This window comes from Trichoplax adhaerens, genomic scaffold, assembly GCF_000150275.1.
Source record: "Trichoplax adhaerens TRIADscaffold_17 genomic scaffold, whole genome shotgun sequence".
NCBI lineage: Eukaryota > Metazoa > Placozoa > Uniplacotomia > Trichoplacea > Trichoplacidae > Trichoplax > Trichoplax adhaerens.
In genome coordinates, this window is record NW_002060959.1 from 566817 (window position 1) to 588077 (window position 21261).

The 21261-nt window shown below is 34.9% G+C and overlaps 3 protein-coding genes across 3 annotated transcripts; 1 reads left to right on the forward strand and 2 right to left on the reverse strand.

The window, feature by feature from the left end:
• Positions 1-1723: 1723 nt before the first annotated feature.
• Positions 1724-8544, reverse strand: TRIADDRAFT_60727 (uncharacterized protein; the record flags this gene model as incomplete). Its single annotated transcript, XM_002116727.1, has 28 exons — positions 1724-1882; positions 1985-2096; positions 2432-2550; positions 2715-2858; positions 3028-3123; positions 3206-3313; positions 3406-3447; positions 3577-3625; positions 3730-3814; positions 3905-4117; positions 4208-4311; positions 4392-4455; positions 4555-4612; positions 4701-4793; positions 4830-4935; positions 5033-5121; positions 5231-5283; positions 5372-5396; positions 5473-5602; positions 5696-5874; positions 6315-6359; positions 6444-6520; positions 6589-6677; positions 6791-6929; positions 7223-7285; positions 7707-7798; positions 8326-8372; positions 8530-8544. The coding sequence occupies 28 exons, from the start codon at positions 8542-8544 to the stop codon at positions 1724-1726; spliced, it is 2595 nt and encodes an 864-aa protein (XP_002116763.1).
• A 5055-nt stretch (positions 8545-13599) lies between these two features.
• Positions 13600-15882, forward strand: TRIADDRAFT_31298 (uncharacterized protein; the record flags this gene model as incomplete). Its single annotated transcript, XM_002116659.1, has 10 exons — positions 13600-13805; positions 13931-14101; positions 14370-14465; positions 14537-14612; positions 14805-14951; positions 15031-15097; positions 15224-15273; positions 15391-15440; positions 15600-15647; positions 15783-15882. 10 exons carry the CDS (start codon positions 13600-13602, stop codon positions 15880-15882), a joined length of 1011 nt encoding a protein of 336 aa, XP_002116695.1.
• A 591-nt stretch (positions 15883-16473) lies between these two features.
• On the reverse strand, positions 16474-18878 carry TRIADDRAFT_31347 (uncharacterized protein; the record flags this gene model as incomplete). Its single annotated transcript, XM_002116728.1, has 3 exons — positions 16474-16731; positions 16873-17054; positions 18227-18878. The coding sequence occupies 3 exons, from the start codon at positions 18876-18878 to the stop codon at positions 16474-16476; spliced, it is 1092 nt and encodes a 363-aa protein (XP_002116764.1).
• Positions 18879-21261: the final 2383 nt, after the last annotated feature.

The following is a 21261-nucleotide window of genomic DNA, read 5'->3' on the forward strand; positions in this document are numbered from 1 at the left end:
GTAGTTTTAAGGTATTACATTGTTAAGCATAGTGCTCATAAAGCACCCAAGCTAAAGGAGCTATAATAACTATTTCATAAAGTTGATGAATTCAGCTAGGTAGCAATGTACTGTCAGCAGACAATGCTGATTAATTACGACGCCCTAAATCTCATTACATAGTTGTGCAAACAATGCCTACTGTTCTATAGAAATTGGAATAATATATGAATTTCTGTACTTAATGAGACACCAGAATAGTCAATTTAACACCGGCTACCAATCAGATACTATCACTATGTACGTATATTAATATCATCAAATATTTATCTAGCGCTCTTGTTGTTGAAGGAATTACCTGCTATTTTATGAAAGCGAAAGTTAAAATCTTCAGAAATAATTGATTGATTGTGCACTGTACAATGTGCAGTATATCATATTGTAATTAATACTTACTAGAGTTGCGTCGATTTGTTAAATCCTAGAATATCACGAATTATGCAGACTGTTAGTAATGGTAAGGCTTATAACGATATTGTTCGCTATAATAATATCTATTTCAATGATACCTTCATCATTCAATCCAAAATTTTGAATAAACTGTGTTTGCATTTCATTTATGGATAGCATGAAGTAGGTCAAAGTTATCACAAGAATCTACTACCAACAAATTTTTCTGGATAATTAATTTTTAGAGTAGTGGATGGAAACACTTAGCCATATTTTGAAGCACTACGGGTACTGCATGGGTCAAGTACTTTCACATCGATCGTACTGTAGATAATACACAAATTTTATAAGTTTGGCTCCAAATTAGATCTCATTCAGATTATATAATAAGTGCTTAAAAATATCTAACTTAATACATTATTAACTTCTTAACGTATAATAGTGATTGTAACGGTTAAAGTATAAAACGGGTCATAGAGAGAGAGAAAGCACATTTAAACATCCGGTAGCTATTTTATTTACGGTACTTCTACGGGATTAAAATCTATGCATCACATAAGACTAATAATTATTAATTGATATATCGTTGCTGGCTAAAGCTGTTGCTAGCAAAGTAGAGTTATTTGTTCTCATGGGTTCTATAGATAATTACAGCTCCAGTCAATAAGAAAAATTTAATTACCATCGGAGCTTATTTCTTACTGAAAAAGCCGATGCCTTGTGTAATTTTACTGCGCTTCCAGTTGATTAAAAGTTGGATCACCATCTTTATTTATATATATTGCTAGACTTATAAAACAGAATAACTCAATCAAACAAAAAAGTTCGATAATGTATTTTCATTCACTAAATATATTTACTTTTTCTGTATACCTCAAAATCTATTTAATTTAAGGAACTGATTAGCTATTTAATCTATTGGTATAAAATACAAACCGAAATGATTAGATTTAAAATCTCAAGGTAGTCTAGTAAAATTAAGACAAACATGCAGGTATTGAAATTTGTGGTCCGTCTTGCTAGTGCTACTTGAAGTGTGTGTCATGAATTAATGTGATTCGTCATTTTTAATTTTAGATATTTCGCACCATAATCGGGTTTTAATTGTGATTATATGAAGATTTTATATCTATGCTTCTATACTTTATAGCAGTATTCTACGACAGTTATAATTTACAAATGAGAAGTTGTTTTAAAACTGTACATTGCGTTTAGATTAACCCTAAAATTTAATATTACACATGGCTGATGATGATATTATTAACACATGCAGCCTATGTCGCCAATAAGCGTCCTAAGCAATTTCCTTTAGAACTTCTTGCAGCCGCTTAATCTTTGCTTTAAAATCTCTCCTGCCACTAAAACTAGTACGGCGTGATTGCAACGTCAGAAGGTTAATATATTCAGTGTCTTTATATAGCCTGCCTTTATCAATTATGCATTGAATGATATCCTACGAAATAGTAATGAATCAGATTCAGCGTTGGAAGATACGTTGCAAGTAAGAAAAATTTAATCTAATAGTTTACAAGAATGAAGAGAAAGATAAGCTTACGTCAGTAGATAAATTTAGAAGTTCGTAATACTGTCGACACCGATCCAAAGCAATTTCTCTACTCAAGGTGATATTATTTAAGTTTTGTTGAAGAGCAAATATATTACGGCACCTGCAGTATAATATCGCATAAAACAAAATCATATTAACCCAAGAAAATACAAAACATTATCAATATTGGTACTTCAGATACTGTGAGACATAGTTATGAAAGATAAAGTACATTTTTTCGATGCCATTAGAATTTAATTTCTTTATATAACTAGCGCTGGATATCATAAATGTCGACAAAAGGCTTCCCAAACCATCAAACAGATATCTATCAATTAAAAAATTTACAAATTAATGTATACCATACTCTTATTAGACTAAAGTAATTCAATAAACTTTATTTGCTTAAGAAATTAGCAAATGGCGTTTGAATAAATAAACAAAACTCAACATTACCTTAATTTATTAGGGTGCAAACAAGTAGACATCGTGTCTTCAATGCGGGCTAAATCCTTATTTAAACCAATAACTAGAGGATCGGGATCCAAGGCATCAACAGTGCATTCGTAGCTTGACTAAGAAAATTAAATAGATAGATAATCGTACGTCCTTTTCAGTTAACGATAAATGTCCAAGAAATATCATCAAAAAAATCAATAAATATTCATCTAGTGCTCAGAAATAACTTATAACAGTTATACTCTACAATATCGATTCATAAAATGTCATACTGACTTACAATCTTTGTAGCACGACTTAAATAGAAGAAGCAGTGACACCGCACTTCCAAATGTAAAACAAGGAGGCAAGTTTCCGAAATTTCCTTAAAATCCTCCGATAACTTGTTAAGTGAGCTATTGATAATAACATAAAAGTAATCTGTCTTTAAAGTCAAGAATAAAATATCAATTGACAATTAATTATTCCATTCAAACACATTACCTTATGCTATTTGCTACGACGCTATTGCCCTAGATCATTACAACAGTTAAGTTAGCGCTAGATTTCGTACGATGCATAAAAATAGTTTTTAGTGTCAAAAGATACTGTACCTCGTCTTGATTAAGTTTCTGAGATTCTGATGTGTTCTTAGGAATGCTATGTTTCAGAACATCACAAAATGATAGCAGCGCATCACTAAACCAAACCTAAAAATTATCATTACAATACGTGTTTAGAAGAAATTATTTCTTTCAGCAAAACTCCTCAGTATGACAATGATAAACCTACCAGGCTTTCGTGCAAGTTTCCCAACATTCTTAAATCATCATATTCGCTTAATATTTCTTCTTTTTGCAACATTTCACTACTTAAATTATTGGATAAATACTCGGATTCCTTATTTAAAGGTTACAAAAGCATCAAGTTATTGCTGCGTGAATACTATAAAAAGTAATTGTAGCGGTTTCGCTAGACAATAAGGAGATTACTTGTTGGTTTCGGTCCGTAGTTACACTTTCATCATCCACGTTCTTGAAAAGTAATCAAGAAAGATAAAGTTTAATGTTGTAAAACTAGGGATTGTACCCGTATAAATTTTTTGGCATAAGTAAAACTAATATTGTTTACTAACTATTAAAGTACTTTTCTAATCTACTTACTGTTTCTTCACTATAAGCGGACATGATATTTTTCCAGCTTGGCAAGGATCTAACCAATGTAATATACAATAACGTAGCAAAACTCTTTTAATGTTATATCAAAAGTTTATAAAAATTCTAAATTTGTCGATAGCAATCTATTAGGTGCAATACTTTAATAAATTGCTAATATACGCATCTTTGGCCCACTTAGCGCTGATAACTTTAGTTTCGCCGTCAGATGCAAAGCGCAGTACACCTGCAAGAAAAATCATTAGGATGAGAAACCGTTAATTGCTGTTTCAATTTTGTTGATTAATAGACCCATCACCGAATAATTAACGCCTACCGTTATAAATTTCTGCAATTACATCTCGATAATTGGTAATCACTTCAAGCAAAAGATCGACAATTTTTGGGCAGTATCTTGGTAAATCATGTATCATATCAACTAAATCATGTATGACGGTATGGATAACGACTGTACTATGTAAAATTGGTCTGGCCAGTTTCAATAATTTTTGCGTATGCATGTCAATCATATTTTTTAAAGCGTTCACACCTGCAAAAAAAACAAAGAACTAGTGATCAGCTCAATTTTAGGTAATAATAATTAGGGTAATTATTAACACAAAAGTTTATATGGTATAACCTTTCACAACTGAGTCGATTTTCTCTTTCACTTGCAATTGGATTTTTCTAAGATAGATATCAGAAATGAAAGCGTCTACAAACAGAAACAGTGGGCAATGGTTCCTACAAAATAAATATTATATAAGTTAGATAGTTCTTCATACACAGCAGTTTCAAAATGATTTCATTATACAGCGCCTAACCCTTCTTTAAGACCTAGATTTTCTTCAGCCTTGGCGATAAAAGAGCACAATCCCTTGTATACAGCTATTTGCCAAAAAACAACACATAGACGGATAAGTAACAAATAAAAGCTTCGAAAGTATTACAGGCATTGTCATGAATAATGCATTAGGTAATTCTAACCGTTAATGTGGTTTGCATGGGGTGTACAAGGTAACTTAATATCAACATCGTAGTCCTCCTAATATCAATTATATACTTATAATATCAGCTTGCGTGAAAGTAATAAAATGGCAACTCGTAAATAATTAAAATATCAATTAAATAACCATAGCAGCAATAGGATCTTGTAACTTTTTTTCCATTAGGTAGCTACTCATTGTGATAGCATGGGAAGAATTATCGAAACGAAAGAGCGGCCCCTATAATTTGAAATAATATCAATTGTCTTATCTAACTGTTGCGCTCATTTTGACCAAAAGAATCAAAGGCGCAACCTTTTTCTGCGGTTTTGGACCGGTTCGTAGAAATCTACCTTGTTGCGTGTAGTATTCTGCAACATTACTATAAATTTGGTAACATCAATTATTGTCGACCCACGAAATCAATGCTTATCGTATCTACTCTAATTGATAAATTTCAATTTGTAACTTAAGCATACATGGATGCTTCTTTATACGTTTGCGCTCTAATTTGCAAAGAAGCAGCAGTATTCGTCACATCTAAGTATTGATTCAGAATGTTTTGTACCTACAGGCATAGAATCCAAATCATATTTTCATCAAATGTGGTCATCAAAGAAACTTAAATAATATGCTTAGATGCATCTATAGATCTGTATTTCTAATGTATCCCTTACAGCATATTGCATCTCCGACCAAACATCAGCTACACGATAAACAGCAATATTTTCTATACAAAATTAATTTTATCATTAAGTATATAGCGATCATAATTTAGACATAGCGAATAAGTTGTAAATAAGAAAATTACACAATACCATTTTGTGTAACATTGGAACCACTCTAAAATAACGAAGAAAATAGCCTTAGATCACTTTAATTAATGATAATGAGATTTTATGATGTTATTAGCAAATACCAGTGATTTATCAATAGCATCCGCAGCTACTTCATGTGCTTTGGTAACTGCACAAAATTTCTTAAATAAAAGGTTAAGAAACTCTAAAAGAATTTGTGCATCACCGGCACTCATTGCTTTATATCGTGGGCTAAATTATAACATAATCATAGTAACATGTCTCAGTAACGTATAATGGATATCATTCTCAAACACATTACTCTCATCGTAGAATAGAACTTACTTATCAGAAATTTGAGCTTTAGTTTTCTTTATGATCATTTGAATTTCACGCTTGATTCTACTTTCAATAGTTACAATAGCGTCCGGTATTTTTCCTAATAGATTCAATGCTTCAACAATAACATTGACAAAGTATTCGCCATCATCTTCCGGCTGCGACTGCAATAAATCTTCCATCCCCTAAATAGATAAATGGACAGAACTGATATTAAGCTTCGGCTGCTTAGTAGTTACAAGCAGAAGTACGTAGTTATGATAGACAAAATGAAATTGATAGGACATCATTCTGCACATGATTTGTTATTGACAATCATAATTACTCTGATAGCATGTCTTTCTGAAGATCGATCATGTAGTATCATGTTCCCTGCATAGTATTAAGTTTGTGATATTAGGTGGGGCACACTTTCCTAAGACATATTGATAATCAAACAATTATATAAATGATAGAAAACTAACTTATCGCTGTTCTAGTTTTTGCTCTCTTCCTTGAAGCGTCATTCTCAGCTATGAAATTTAAAATAATTTGGTCATGTTAACAAACTTGAAGATCAATGACGTCCATAAGTAACTCTACCTTCAGTTATCTTGTTGGTCTCAATATCTTTCACGGATCTTACATATATTTGGTTACTTAATTCCTCAATCAACGTTTCGTGCATTTTCTATAGTACGAGATCAAAGTTAGCAAAGGAAGGCAATCGGTCTGAAAAATAGTATGTATTGAAGTTGAAAATTAGCAAATTTACTTCTTTTCTAGTCCGTAATTCCGCCTTCAGTTCTCTTAAGCCTTCAATGGATTTTAGCTGGCCGTCTAATGATTCTACTGTAATATTTCAGTAAAAATGAGTTCCATTTTGTTAGCATAACTCTGCTAAACGTATGAATTCTTACATGTCGTTACAAGTAGTCCTGTTGCATGCAGATAGCGTTTTTCTGCCACATATTTATCAAACTGTTCGGGCGTACTTCGAATTTTATCACTTGATGAGAACACTAAACAGTTAGTCGTTAAGAAGCAGTTTTTGCCATAAATAAATGTCAAAAATAATGATATGACTACAGTCTGACAAAATTCTCACAAATGAACACATACATTTTATCTAATATCTTTATTTTCTGCTTTTCTTCAACACTATCCATCCAAGGCTTAAACAAGTCTTCACGCCTGTAGCTTAGTAACTCTTTACAAGCTATCAACTTGGACTTTAACTGCTTTACAGTTTCTAAAGAATCTGAAAACGACATTTATAGGATATCATCCAAGTTAGCTATTTAAGGTGATTTTTTTAAACTATTAATAATGTAGCCTTATTGTGTGATAGGAGACAGTTACAATGAAGTAGTTACTAATTTTGATGCGAATTGTTGTTGTAATGTTTACTATAATCTATCGTTATACTACTTTTGATATAGTAATACGGGAAACTTGATCTAGTATTTGCCTGTTTTTAATAATATAGTTGAATCAATGTGGGTGTATCAACCCTTGCATCAAGCCTATTTCTGGTATAATTGAACATATTACCTGTTACATGCTTCCTAATTCCTGTGAAAGCCTGCAAAGCAGCTTGAAGTTGATCATAATTTTCTGTTTAAAAGCGCAAGGTCAGTAGATTTGTTTAATATTTAATGTGAATCTCTTACGATAGTGAGATAAGAAACAGGCTATTAAGCTAGATAGTCTGTTTGTTTTCTCTTTCCAGAAGAATAACATATTGGAGCTACCTATGGCTACTACAGAATAAGGGTCATGTGTCTCAAGTACTTTAAGAGTAGTAACTCATCTACGAATACGACAAAATGAGGACATGACGTCTGTAGTATTTATATTTTAGACTACCATTTCCAGAAGAATAGAAATCCTAAACCATTTATGATTACTCCACAATAAGGATAGAACATCTCCAGTGTTTATCTTTAGACTACAACTACGTCATGACAAAACTTAATCAGGACGAATATGTAACATCTCGTATTTCTATTATAAATTCTATTTCACATCAACTTACCAGCAATTAGTCGTTCTAATTTATCATCGCAAGCTGTAAATTCACTTTCTAGCCGAGCCTTTTCATCATCGCGATGGTGTTTATCGCCTCCACTAATAAATACAATGAATTTAAACTTAATTGACATTTTTTTTTCACTTATGGAATGAGATTGATTCCATCCATCAGTATGCACTTAGTACGACTAGATAGCGTTGGAAAATAGAAATAGACTACAAGTGGAAATTTACTTTACATCGTTTGAAAACTGGGTCACTGGCTACATGACTCAGCCAGCTCGACACTGTCGATATGCTGCAGTCGATCAAGTTCACACAGCGTCAACGTTACAAATGACTGCACTGAACTGTAGTGAGTGGAAAATAGGGTTGCATACATTATACACAGCGTTATTGAAACGTTTCTTTTAATACTATCTACTAGTAAATATCATTTTAACCAAGTCTTGTATGGGATGATTGTTTTGTTCAGGTTTTGCGCTCGCCTTGTTTGAATATACGTTAGACAGCACACAGTACAATGAAAGGCTATTAAAAATGATTTATATTGTACGAGCTAGTGTCTATGGGAGAGGCTAGAGCACAAGTTACCCATTGCTACAACTAGCAAGTGTTCTTACCTTATAGAAAGACTCTTAATAACAGCAATAAGGTAGGTTGCACCACTCTAGAATAGACATAGCCATCCATCACGTTAGTTGAAAGTATGACGATCGATCGTTACTATGACAATGTATCGACATGCCAGTCTAGGCTCTCAACACTTTGCAATCGCTATGGACTAAAAGTACATGCTACATGATTCAATCAACTGGTCATTTTACCTTTGTTCCAGACATTTGAGCCTTAGTCAGTCTTGATTAACTGGCCGAGTTGTTGATTGAAATGAATTTGGATGATCAAGTGTGGAAAAAGGATCGACCAACGCCAGCAACTAGTTCAAGCTGGCCAACCTCGGTCTTCAATCACGTTCGGGTTGGGTAGCCAGCGAATGGATTGACTGTGGGCAATGCCTAGTGTGGACTATACTACGTTGGAGGTGTCTGCGTCCTATACACTATACACAGTATACTATACAGCTGTTGGTATCGGAAAGCTTGGACGGACACACTGGAAACCAAACGAGCAGCTGATGGGGATGGCAATCGTGCACAGTCTAGTGTATCGTTTCGTATCGGCGTTTCAGTTGAAATGACCAGTAAAATGGTCAGTTTGGCTTATTTTAGTGGAGTAAACGAGGCTTTCTTTTGAGTGCAGTGCAGTACTGTACCCTACAGTACTATATACTCTATTCTACAGTACAGTACAGTGTGGATGAGGGACATGGACTGATATAATACTGTACTGTACTGTACAGTACTGTACTCTCACTCAGATGGATCGGCGTTTCAGTTGTAATGACCAGTAAAATAGTCAGTTGGCTCATTTTGAGTCTTGTAAACGAGGCCTTCTTTTGACTACAGTACAGTACAGTGTGGATGAGAGACTTGGACTGATTCTAAAGTACTACACAGTCATTAATGTACTCTCAGATGGATCGGCATTTCAGTTGAAATGACCAGTAAAATAGTCAGTTGGCTCATTTTGAGTCTTGTGAACGAGGCCTTCCTTTGACTACAATACTACATACTGTATTCTACAGTCTAGTATTGTACTCTACTGTACTGTACAGTGTACACTGTACAGGAGGAAACAGGGTGTACCAGAATGTATTTTGTCACTTTAAAAATACAGTAGAGCTATAATAGAATGATATAATAATAGTCAGTATTTGCTTATTAAGATCACCGGTTGATGCTTTTCAAAGTGACAAAATACTTGGATACACACTGTACAGTAGATGAGAGTCATACAGGGTCTTTAGTGTGGATGAGAGACATGACCAGTAATCTAGTCAGTTGGCTCATTTTGAGTCTTGTGAACCAGGCCTTCTTTTGGCTACAGTACTACACACTGTACTCTACAGTATACGGTAGTATTGTACTGTGTCTAATATGGACGAGAGACATCGACTGATTGCAGTACAGTATACTGTCCTTACTCTCAGATGGACGGACATTGTCGGCCTCATCTCTGTGTCAAACACTGGGTTATGCCGTTGTAACAGTACTTTAGTATGCAAATGGTCGATTTTGAACAAACTGATTTAGGCTACATGAAGTAATATTACGCTCAATCTGATTATCTGGTGTTACTCACTTCCACTTGGAGACAGTGATATAAGATCGTCCATGTTATTACAATGAGCACCAGTGATTGAGAAAACAAACATACAAGATCTGTACTCAGTAGCCATTTGGCGTTATTCATAACTAGATTGGTTGAGAAAAGTCCGTCTGTCTGAGGGAGTGATGAGTACACTCAGTAGCCATTTGGCGTTATTCATAACTACAGTACAATGTACATTGGTTGAGAAAAGTCCGTCTGTCTGAGAGAGTGATGAGTAGACTCAGTACAGTACAGTCAGTAGACTCAGTACAGGTCCAAGGTACTTCGACGTCGGTACGTCCAGTCCGGTCCAGTCCTCGTTCTCATTGTAGTAGTCCACAAGAATGGTCCAGGACGATCCTAGACTGGTACTGGACCGGACTGGACTGGACCGGAACGGCGTCCAGTATCGACAAGATCATTGGGTGTTGTCCTTAGACCTTGATTTACACCCCACGGGAAGTAAATTATACTAAGTCAATACTGACGTTGACGACAGGACTCCAACTGGTGCTACAGCAGTTGCAAATCCATTTGCCTTTTGCAGTTGGCCATTCCACTTTGCAGGTGTTGATCTCATCATTGCCATTGGAGAATCGCATTTGTCATCTACAATATTCAATCGAGACGATTTACTGCTGTTCACCGACTGTATAGACAGTGTTCATATCGTTCCAAACCATTGATTGACCTGGATCAGGTAGGGTAATTTCCTTTCAATAATGTCCATCTTGTACTAGACTCTGACCTGTTGATTGCACTTTTATCTCCTCCTATCCAATCCGTTGAAGTGAAGTGAGTGAGTAAAATTCAAGAATGAGCAAGAATGCAAGTTGAAATAGATGCAACTACTGTAGAATAACTGTATGTTAAGTGGGTAAGCTATTTGTGAGATTCCTATCCAATCCATGGAAGTGAAGTGAATGAGCAAGAACGCTAGTTGAAGTAGGTGCAACTACTCTACTGTAAAATAACTGCATGCTAAGTGGGTAAGCTATTTGTGAGATTCCTATCCAATCCATTGAAGTGAAGTGAATGAGCAAGAACGCTAGTTGAAGTAGATGCAACTACTGTAGAATAACTGTATGTTAAGTGGGTAAGCTATTTGTGAGATTCCTATCCAATCCATTGAAGTGAAGTGAACGAGCAAGAACGCTAGTTGAAGTAGGTGCAACTACTCCGCTGTAAAATAAGTGCATGCTAAGTGGGTAAGCTATTTGTTGATCTTCCCTATCGACGGTATCGGTATACTATTCCCTCTTGCAATGCCTTGTGTGTTGTCAATGCGTTTAATAATCATGGACTTGATGACTTGATCAACGACGTCAACCCGTACTGTTTATTTAATGGATAGACGGTACAGTATATTAATTCCACTCCCAAAATAAGAATTGATGCAAATAGAAGTGAAAAATAAATCCATACATATTCTGACCTGTTTCACCAATGGCTGGCTGTCTTGCCAGTCCTATACTCTAATGTTGTTATGAATTCAATAAATTGTTCGTTTTCGATCTCCCCCTCTAGTCACGACGATGAACCCTATTGCAATGTTAAACTGCATTCCTGTCGTATAGGCAAAGATCCACTTTTCATTCATCATGTAGTGGAAGTTGATCGATCAATTTATCTAGTCTACCATTCAAATTTTCCATCGCTGTTGAAAGTAGCGTTGATAGGATTGACATCATTATTTATTCCATGATCAACTTGTACAGTTGCTTTATTTGAAAGATTTTCATCGATTACAATGTCTCCTTCAACGTCAACTTGTACAAGAAGTGGACGATGCTCTATGTGTTGATTGAACAGGTTGACATTGACCAATTCAAATCATTATCCTACTTAGAAATAGAAGACTACCGGATGCGATTTAAATTATTTACCAATCGAAGCGTGAATTGCGTAGTAGTTCCGTCTTTAAATTAGTAATTCCATTTGCTCTACAATTCTTCTTATTTACTGCTGATATAGACTGTAGATTAACGTACGGATTGATGAAATGATCAATTGGAAGCGTTGACATTTAAAAATATATAGTAATCGCCATAACACATCCACTACGAAATCCCTTATCGAGGGATAGGGGTTGTCATCGCTAGAATTAAATATCATTTAATAATCCCTCTGTTTTTGTTTCACATGACATAATCATAAACTACTGCATCTTTGTGCTTTCATACAGCGCTGAAACTATATTAACAAGATAAATCGAACGCATCCTTGACCATCGACTTTACGGAGTACCACTACGGTTGACAACAGTTGGCGTAATCAATATTGGAACGTTATCCTTCAATTGAATTAATAACGCTGGCTAAGTTAGTCTAACGCGTGATGTTTGTAGTCGTCATTGTAGCCAGTATTCAACTTCAATGAGTAACATTTGCTAATCAATGGCCTTATACAATTTTAGCAATTGCTAACCGACTCATACTTGTCGACAGAAATAAGATTTTCTACAGATTACCGTTTATACGACGTTAGTATTTATCATTTACTTAGTTCCAACGAACCCCTCTTGATCAACAGCTTTCCACACAAATTGATGTCGTACTCTATCACTAAATCAATACAGTACGGGTAACTATGGCTACATTTCGAGGGGATTGGACACCTTTCGACTGCTGCCTTTGACTTCATTAATCTGTATCCATGATGACATAGATAACGCCTTTTAGTTTTCAATTTTAACTCATCCTTGCCAAGTAAATTGAAAATAAAAATAACTATGATCCCATTACAGGTAGTCATGCGCTTCGGCGGCTTGTCTTCATTAATTAATTGACGCGTAGTTAATTAATTGTAACGAGTGATTGAATACATGGGTGTTGGCTTTCTTAGCCATGAAATATGCCTTAGGGGTTATGCCGTTGTTTACTACGTTAAATTGTAATAGCCAGGTTGTGTTAATACTCGTTACAAAGTTAATAATCTGTATAGTAAAGATGATAATTCGCAAACAATCCTTTCAAGTCTTACTTTCAAATCATGAGTTCTACCGCTATAGTGGAATAGCAAAATTGCCATAGAACTCTTTATGGAGACTCTCATACTTATGTTGAAATTTTCGTTACACTGTTAGTGCATATCCTCTCGTACATCCATACGGTAGAATGTTACATGTTATTCGGCACGTTATTTTACCGTATCGCATCTTCCATTTGTAGCATAAGTAAATAATCTATTGATATTGTACACTGAGCAGCAAGGTAAATATTAATGTCCAGTAGCCGGTCAAGTCTCCACGATCCCAGTCCCTAAATAGACTGCATCAGTAGTGCTATGTGTTTAGGCAAATTTCTTTACACGTTGATTTACACGAATGTTACTCCCCAATAGTAGATTGTGAATTACCTGTCTAATGCTTAACTCGTGCTTGTATACCTATCCCTAAAAATAACTCTTAGACAGTTAATGAATACGAAAGGTCGCCCTGATCGACAGTATTTGATAATTAATCCATCTAACAAACTTATCGCATAATTTGCTCGAGCTACTGTACGATAACTTGCTTTGGCGATAAGGTTAAATGGGTCCTTACTAACCAAGCAAGTTGTGAAAATATCCATTTTATACTTTTAATGCTCTTCGTTAAAATTGCAATCATTAACCCTGTACGGTATGGTATGATAGGATGCGATAATTTACCATCTGAAATATTATCTTCGTAGAATTAGGTAACTATGAGTAATTCCAATCCTAACTTACAAACCGACAAAGGAATAGTTGATGGCCTTCAAAAGCCTAGAATAGATTTAAGTAAGCCTCGATGGAGTCAAGAGACATTTATCGGCCGATTTAAGCATTTCCTGCAAACTACTGATCCAAGAAATGCCTTTGTAAGCGAGAAACAATTGGATGCGGCCAAAGACTTGGTACAATCTTACAAGTACGCTGGATAATGATAAGAAATAAATATTGCATTGAACAGAGCTAATAATGAAATGACATCCTAGACATCCTCTTTTTCCGATTTCACTAGATTGACCAAAAATCTATATTGCATTCTTGCAGGTTAGGTAGCGAACCACCTGGAACAACTGAGGAACAATTATGGCATGCAAAAAAGTTGTATGATTCCGCATTTCATCCGTCAACCGGAGAGAAAATGTTAACTATCGGTAGAATGTCCGCTCAGGTCCCTTGCAATATGACTATCACCGGCCTAATGATGACATTTTACAGGTTCATTTAGATAAGATATGCATGCACTTTGGATCTTGTATAAGTATGTTTATTGCTGATTTGTTGTAAATATAAACATGATAGAAACAACATTAATTCAAGGTACTTTACATGCAAATAAATGTACTAATGTAAAATTACTGCTAGTATATGTGCATACTGTACGTAGCCTGTAGGACATACGTCAATAATATAAATGTTATAGCTACAAATCTTATGATTTTGAAATTGCCTATAATCTTTGATATAAATATTTTTTTATTTATAGAACTACCCCAGCAGTATTATTTTGGCAGTGGGCAAATCAATCGTTCAATGCTGTAGTCAACTACACCAATAGAAGTGGAAAATCAATGAGCTACAGGTAATGTGTGGTTTCATGCTTAACCTTGATTTAGTTTAAATTCGCTCTAAAATTAATCTGACGAAATTTAGTGAGTTAGCGTTGCCGTATGTATGTGCTACAACGGGTGCCGTTGGAACAGCTCTTGGATTAAATTCTCTTGTTAAAGTAAGCGTACAACTAATCAATGTAAAAATGTTAGCGCATTGAGTGGAACTTTAATAATATATTCCATGGATGTCTTATTAAATTGCGCTGACAAAAAATTTGTAGAACAACACGAGTTGAGATTTGGAGGTATTTAACCGAGATTTGCCAAGACTGGTGTAATAATTACATAAATTTGCAAATACTATTTAGAAAGCACCACCTGTTATTGGTCGCTTTACGCCCTTTGCTGCCGTTGCTGCTGCTAATTGTATCAATATCCCAATGATGAGGCAAAGTGAACTAACAGAAGGTATAATGGTGCAAGACAATGAAGGAAATAACGTTGGCAAATCAAAGGTGATGATTAAATTTGGTCTCCTTTGATTCTGAATAGTTTTACAGATTGAGTTAAGTAGGTTTATTCGTTCTATACTAGAAAGCCGCAAAAAAAGCAATTGGTCAAGTGGTCTTTTCAAGAATTATTATGTGCGCTCCAGGAATGAGTATGCATTTTTGTACCAATCATATAAATGATCCATTTCGGCTAATAATTTTACTAAAATGACAGTTGGCAGTTGTTATAAATTCAATACGATATATAAGATTTTTATGTCTGTATATTTCTTTAGTTTTACCGGCTTGGTTGATGGATAAATTGGAAAAAGGAAAATTTTTAAAGGTTTGTACATGATGCATACTATGATACGGATACAATAAATGATAACTATTTCTTTAGATTAGTGAACAGTATGGTTAAAAGGCAACAATTCTAAATTCAACCTTTTAATTCCTATAGAGATACCCTTACATGGGTGGTCCAATTCAAATTGTGCTAGTTGGAATAGCGTAAGTAAAATCGGGCATTTCGATCAATAGCTGCATTCCTCACAGTTAATAATTATCAAATTACGCATTAAAAATGTAATCTTTTCCAGAAAGGGTATTTCGAATGGCGAATGGTTGTATTATGTGTTAACATGTTCTATTTTATGTGTATAATTACAGATTAACTGTCATGACTCCAGCTTGCTGTGCTATCTTCCCGCAAAAAAGGTATTCTTGTATACAGTACACCGATATGTTTTATGCAGCTCAACACTTTTCCTATACCCTATGATAGTATGGTGCGATCTTTCCATCTATAAGTCTTATATTAATTGAGGCTTTTCTTATTTCGATATTATAAAGTTCCATGGCTGTTGGTGATCTAGAGCCAGAGCTCAGAACAGAAATTGTTGGGCGCTATGGAAATAAATTAGAGAGAGTATATTTCAATAAAGGCTTGTAATACGAGTAATGACTATCTGGAAGCCAATTTCCAACGCTAATCATATTTTATTGAAAATTAATAAAATGCAAAGGTTTTGAAGGACTTTGGGCTGTGTTTTTTGTGAAAGAATAGGACAATAATCTGTACGTGTTTAATGATTTCTTAAGTTAGTGAGTAACAATAAATTATATACCCTCGTGTTATTACGCTTGGCCTTCCGTAATATGTCAGGTATTTGAATAGAGTGCAGGATTGAATAGTACATTACATTTATACAACATAGTTTAGCAGTACGTTGACTCAAGAGACTACTTTCAGATCTATGAAATCATATAGGCCTTTTTACTTTTACCGTAGCATTAGTCGTTACGTAATGAATTATTTTATAATTTCAAAACAAGAAAGGATATAAATGTACATCTTTCTCAATGCTAACTTTATTTATATTCTAACAAAAAATATTCCAGTATCCAATCATACATTATTATGCTCTCAGGAAATCGTATTATGCCATCGAATATTCTACAGGAGTTTGGACAAAAGTAAGACAAATAACTTAATTTGAAATCGAATTGATAGTAGAGTGTTTATATACGCATTTGCAATATGTTACAAAATTTCAATCGCGCAAACATCTAATACGCAAAATGTTGCACGACAAGTAGGGCATGGCGCTTTACTAGATAACCAAGTTTCAATTCTTCGCTGATCTTGTCTACAAGCGAACCATTTACCCATGCAATCTAAGCACCACATCGGCTTGCAAAAACAGCTTCGACATTCACCTTCCTGCGGTGGGTAGCATAATTTTTGAAGTTTGACATCTGCCGATTTCGTCAGACATCCTATACATTGTTCAGGTGCGGGCTATGTAAATCAACGCCGAAGAAAAGCATTTATAATTTGGAAATTATTTCAATGAAGTTTTAAAATATTGGCTCTTATATCATCCATTCTATTAATTAGTAGCTACAAGAATAAACCTAATCCTGTACTATATTAACTTACAGCATTTTCAGGAATAATATAGCGAACATTTCTCATCACTTGCTCTTTGAAAGCCACCACAAACTTATCGCTTAAAGATTGCTGAATGACTAGGTTACGCATATTTTCTATTGGTTCCTCTAACATCCCAGTCAGCTCTTGATATTTTTCGGAATTAAGAACGATGATGAAGTCACATTTTCCTGTTATCAATAAAAGGAGGAATACTGTTAATTACAGCATCAAGTGTTGCTACGCCAGGTACAAACGCAATCCGCTAATAATTTGGCTATTATTTTATAATACCACTTTCTGCAAAGATACCGTAAAGTATGAGTTTGAGGAGAATCTTTGTTCTCATGAATGAAACGTAAAAACTTGTCGACCTATAGACAATCTTGCACATTTGACATAAAGAAAGTCGGTAGATGGCATTTACATTGGATGAAGAAAATGAGAGATGTAGTTGAGCCAATTCTCAGGATTCTTCAAAAATATCCGACTAGCAGAATTGTTGAAACTAAACTAAGCTTGAAGTAATAAAATCTAAACAATAGCAATATCTACGGGGAACTATTAGCAAAAAAGAACTCTTGCATTATCGGATATAACCGTTATTATACTCTAGAGTATAATCTATTAAGTCATGCTATCATCACGCCTAACAAATGCACTCTAACTTTCATAAGTTTAGCACAAACTAGAAATTTCGATAATCAATAGTAATTTAAATTAACCTCAATGCTAAACTCACAAGACCACAAGTGTTAACACAGCAGTGATGATCAATGTCTCTCTCTCTTGTACTTAAGTAGTTTTGTAGTATTTGATGCTAATTCATAATTAACGTTCATTAAGGTATATAACAGGCAAAATGGTCACATTTCGTATGTTGATCGATCGATAAAAATGGGGCAATGACTTAGACACTGACTAATTCGGTTAGAATTGTAGTTTACATTGAGCTATCAGTATTGTTTCTAACTTAGTAGAAGTTACATGCTAGGTTGAAAGGAATACTTAGCAGCAAGGTGTCGATCAATACTCGGACTTTCAACGTTACCAATTCTGTTTTTAATGATACCGTTAGCAGCATGCTATTCTTGTTACTTTGTGATTATATACCACGATTATCTTCGTCCTTCAAAACGAGTACATTAATACAACGGTAAGGGATGAATCCAATCCAATTTGTTTGATGCATCATGTCCATGATTTTTAATCAACGCACAGTACATGGTTAGTAAAGAAGTGCTACTCGCAGAGTACTAGGTTCTCCTAGTTTTGTGTCAAGATGTATGGAGAATACTTTGTAAACTATGTAAAATGTCATTGTCGATTTTCCAGAGGTGTTCATTACCACTATTATCCTTACCTCGTTGAACACTTTTGACCCTAATATGTAGCTTTTGCACTGCAGTTGGGCTATCAACGGCTAACTGATACGTCTGACTATCGACGATCGATAACTTAGCATCGTGTTTGTGTGCAATTAATAAAGTATAAGTTGATGTTTTAAGAATCCAACTATCCGTGATATAGGTGCAAAAGTTTAATTCGCCGGAGGAAAATTTCTCAATTCGACGAAATTCATTATTAACCGACGATGACACCACTCGCCAGGGTTGACCAAATTGTTGTAAATTGGTTACAATAGGGTGATGTTGCCACTTGGATGATGACCAATAATAACCTAGGGTAATAGCTAGTAAGGCTATCGATGATGACATATAAAAGTAGACATCCCAGTAAATACCACCAGCCCAAGGATTGAAGGGATAATTTTCAGCAGATAAATAATTTAACAAGATTAGAATTATATAGTAACTGAGCGGTAAGCACGAATGAAATAATAAATTAGCCGTGGTTCGACGGACATGATAACCAATAAAATCAATATTTTCACTGCCTAAGTAGCTACTTAATATATATTCAATTGTCAAGCCAGATCGGCGAAATTCAGTTGGAGGTGCAATGAGGCAAAATAAGATCAAAAAATAGACTAAAGTAAAAAAAGTAAGATCCATATATCATGCAGGTGATTGAGGTTGAGTAGAAGATCTTGCTCGTAGGCTCTGCTCTTGCATTCGCTTTGCTAATGGATCCACACAGTCAGGCACTTTGTAAGGGTTGCTGTTGTGTTGTGAGAAATTGATGCTTAACAAAATGAAGTAATTGTGGCAAAGTTGACTGGCATCAAGTTGTCCTAAAACACAATTTAATTCATTACAGTAGTAGTCTGCGAGGGAAAAGTTGATGTTAATCTTTCAAATATCTCCCTACAAGTGTACTCAATATCGAGGAAGAACTACTGGAATTTAATATCGCAGTCTCGCCTTTGGAGTAAAGACTCTGTCCGTCTGTACGTAGAGATCTTCATGGTCTGGTGTGGACCAGACCAGGGAAACCTTTCACGGTACAGTGTACAGTGTACAGTACAGTACAGTACTGTACACTGTACACTGTACCGTGAAAGGTTTGTAATTTGATGTCGCAGTCTCGCCTTCTACAGTACAGTTACGTACTGTACTGTAGTGAGTAAACTCTGTCCGTCTGTACGTAGAGATCTTCCTGGTCTGGTCCACACCAGACCAGGGAAACCTCTCAGTGTACAGTGTACAGTGTACAGTACTGTACTGTAATTTGATATCGCAGTCTCGCCTTGTACTGTACGTACTGTACTGTAGTGAGTAGACTCTGTCCGTCTGTACGTAGAGTGTACAGTACAGTGTACAGAAGACATTGAGTGCACAGACTGTACTACAGTCCATGACACATACTGTACACTGTACAGTACTGTACAGTATACTGTATTAAAGATGTCAACCATGAATAATAAAAATTCAAGGTTTTTTCTTGCAATACTGTATATCAATTTTCGTGATGATGGCGATAGTATCCAATACTGATATTCTCCAAGATTCTCTCAAAGGTACAATTCTATCAGGATCCTCTGGAGATATTGCACACTGTACACTGTACAGTACTACTGATGTACAGTAAGTGTACTTGTTACTCTACTGGAATTTGATATCGCAGTCTCGCCTTTGGAAAACAGACTCTGTCCGTCTGTACGTAGAGATCTTCATGTCTGGTGTGGACCAGACCATGAAGACCTCTACTGGTACAGTGTACAGTGTACAGTGTACAGTAGACGTTGAGTGTACAGACTGTACTACAGTCCATCAAGGTGTCAACCATGAATGATAAAAATTCAAAGTCTTTTCTTACAGTACTGTATATCAATTTTCGTGATTTTGATTGATGCCTTTATGGTTAGCATATCGTATTTAATCTATTACTAACTATATATACAACAATAAGTAGATGCATAGGATGATATATAGGTAATGACATCAATCAAGACCGGTATGCTATGAATCGACGTAGTGAAGTGCCAATGCTATCTTCCTATCATGACGTATCATGATTGGCCATGACGCATGCGCGATGTAAACCTCATAGCATATCAATAAAATAGTAAAATTTGCAACGGCAAAATAATATAATAATAATAAATTAATAATTATTAATAATAATAATAAAACCAATTCTAAATTGTATTATTGAAAAATTACAAAATTTAACTATCGTCTTTGATTGTAATACGTGTGGGCGTGGAATACATAGGTTAAAAACACAACAAAATTAAAATATGCAATACCAAATAGAATGGAAAAGGAAGTAAAAGTAGCAAAATGTCATTATATATTGTACCTACAGTATACTATATCAATTAAAATCCTTAACAAAGGAGACATCGTAGTGAACTTTGCGACAATAATGGGTAACAAATTTCGCACGGGTTGCAATTGCTAGCCACAAGGATATAAAACACCCAGTAAGGATGACTATTATTTCTACACCACCGGCTATCGTGACACATGGACAAATAAGACTGGATGATGCAGTATTGCTCCACGTCCACATAGACATACGCATAATTTCAGATGCACTGGCAGACGTTATAGTATACGTTTCAGCTATTCGTAAGAATAGATTCAAGCCTAAGATGAATCACAATCAATCTTTAAAATTGTTGCATTTACGTATACGGTATAACAAATAAAGGAGTATATTTGAGTCCATTATACACAATGACCGACATATAAAAGGATTAAAATCGCGAAAGATAAACTATTTTAGTCTGACTAGACAATATCATGATACGCTAAGTAGATAAAATAAGTTGGAATCATTTCCTGAAAGGATTGACGATTGCTTAGCTCTTATGGTTATATTTTGTTAAATTAGTAATTAGTTTATAAGGTGTAAGACAGTGTGATATTATATTCTAAGTTGATGATATATTTAGTGATGTCTACCGTAGGTATTATGTTCAACGAGTGATAAATATTCCGTTAGAAGCTTAAGTATTAAATATAGCTAGCTTAATAGCTGCATCCTTTA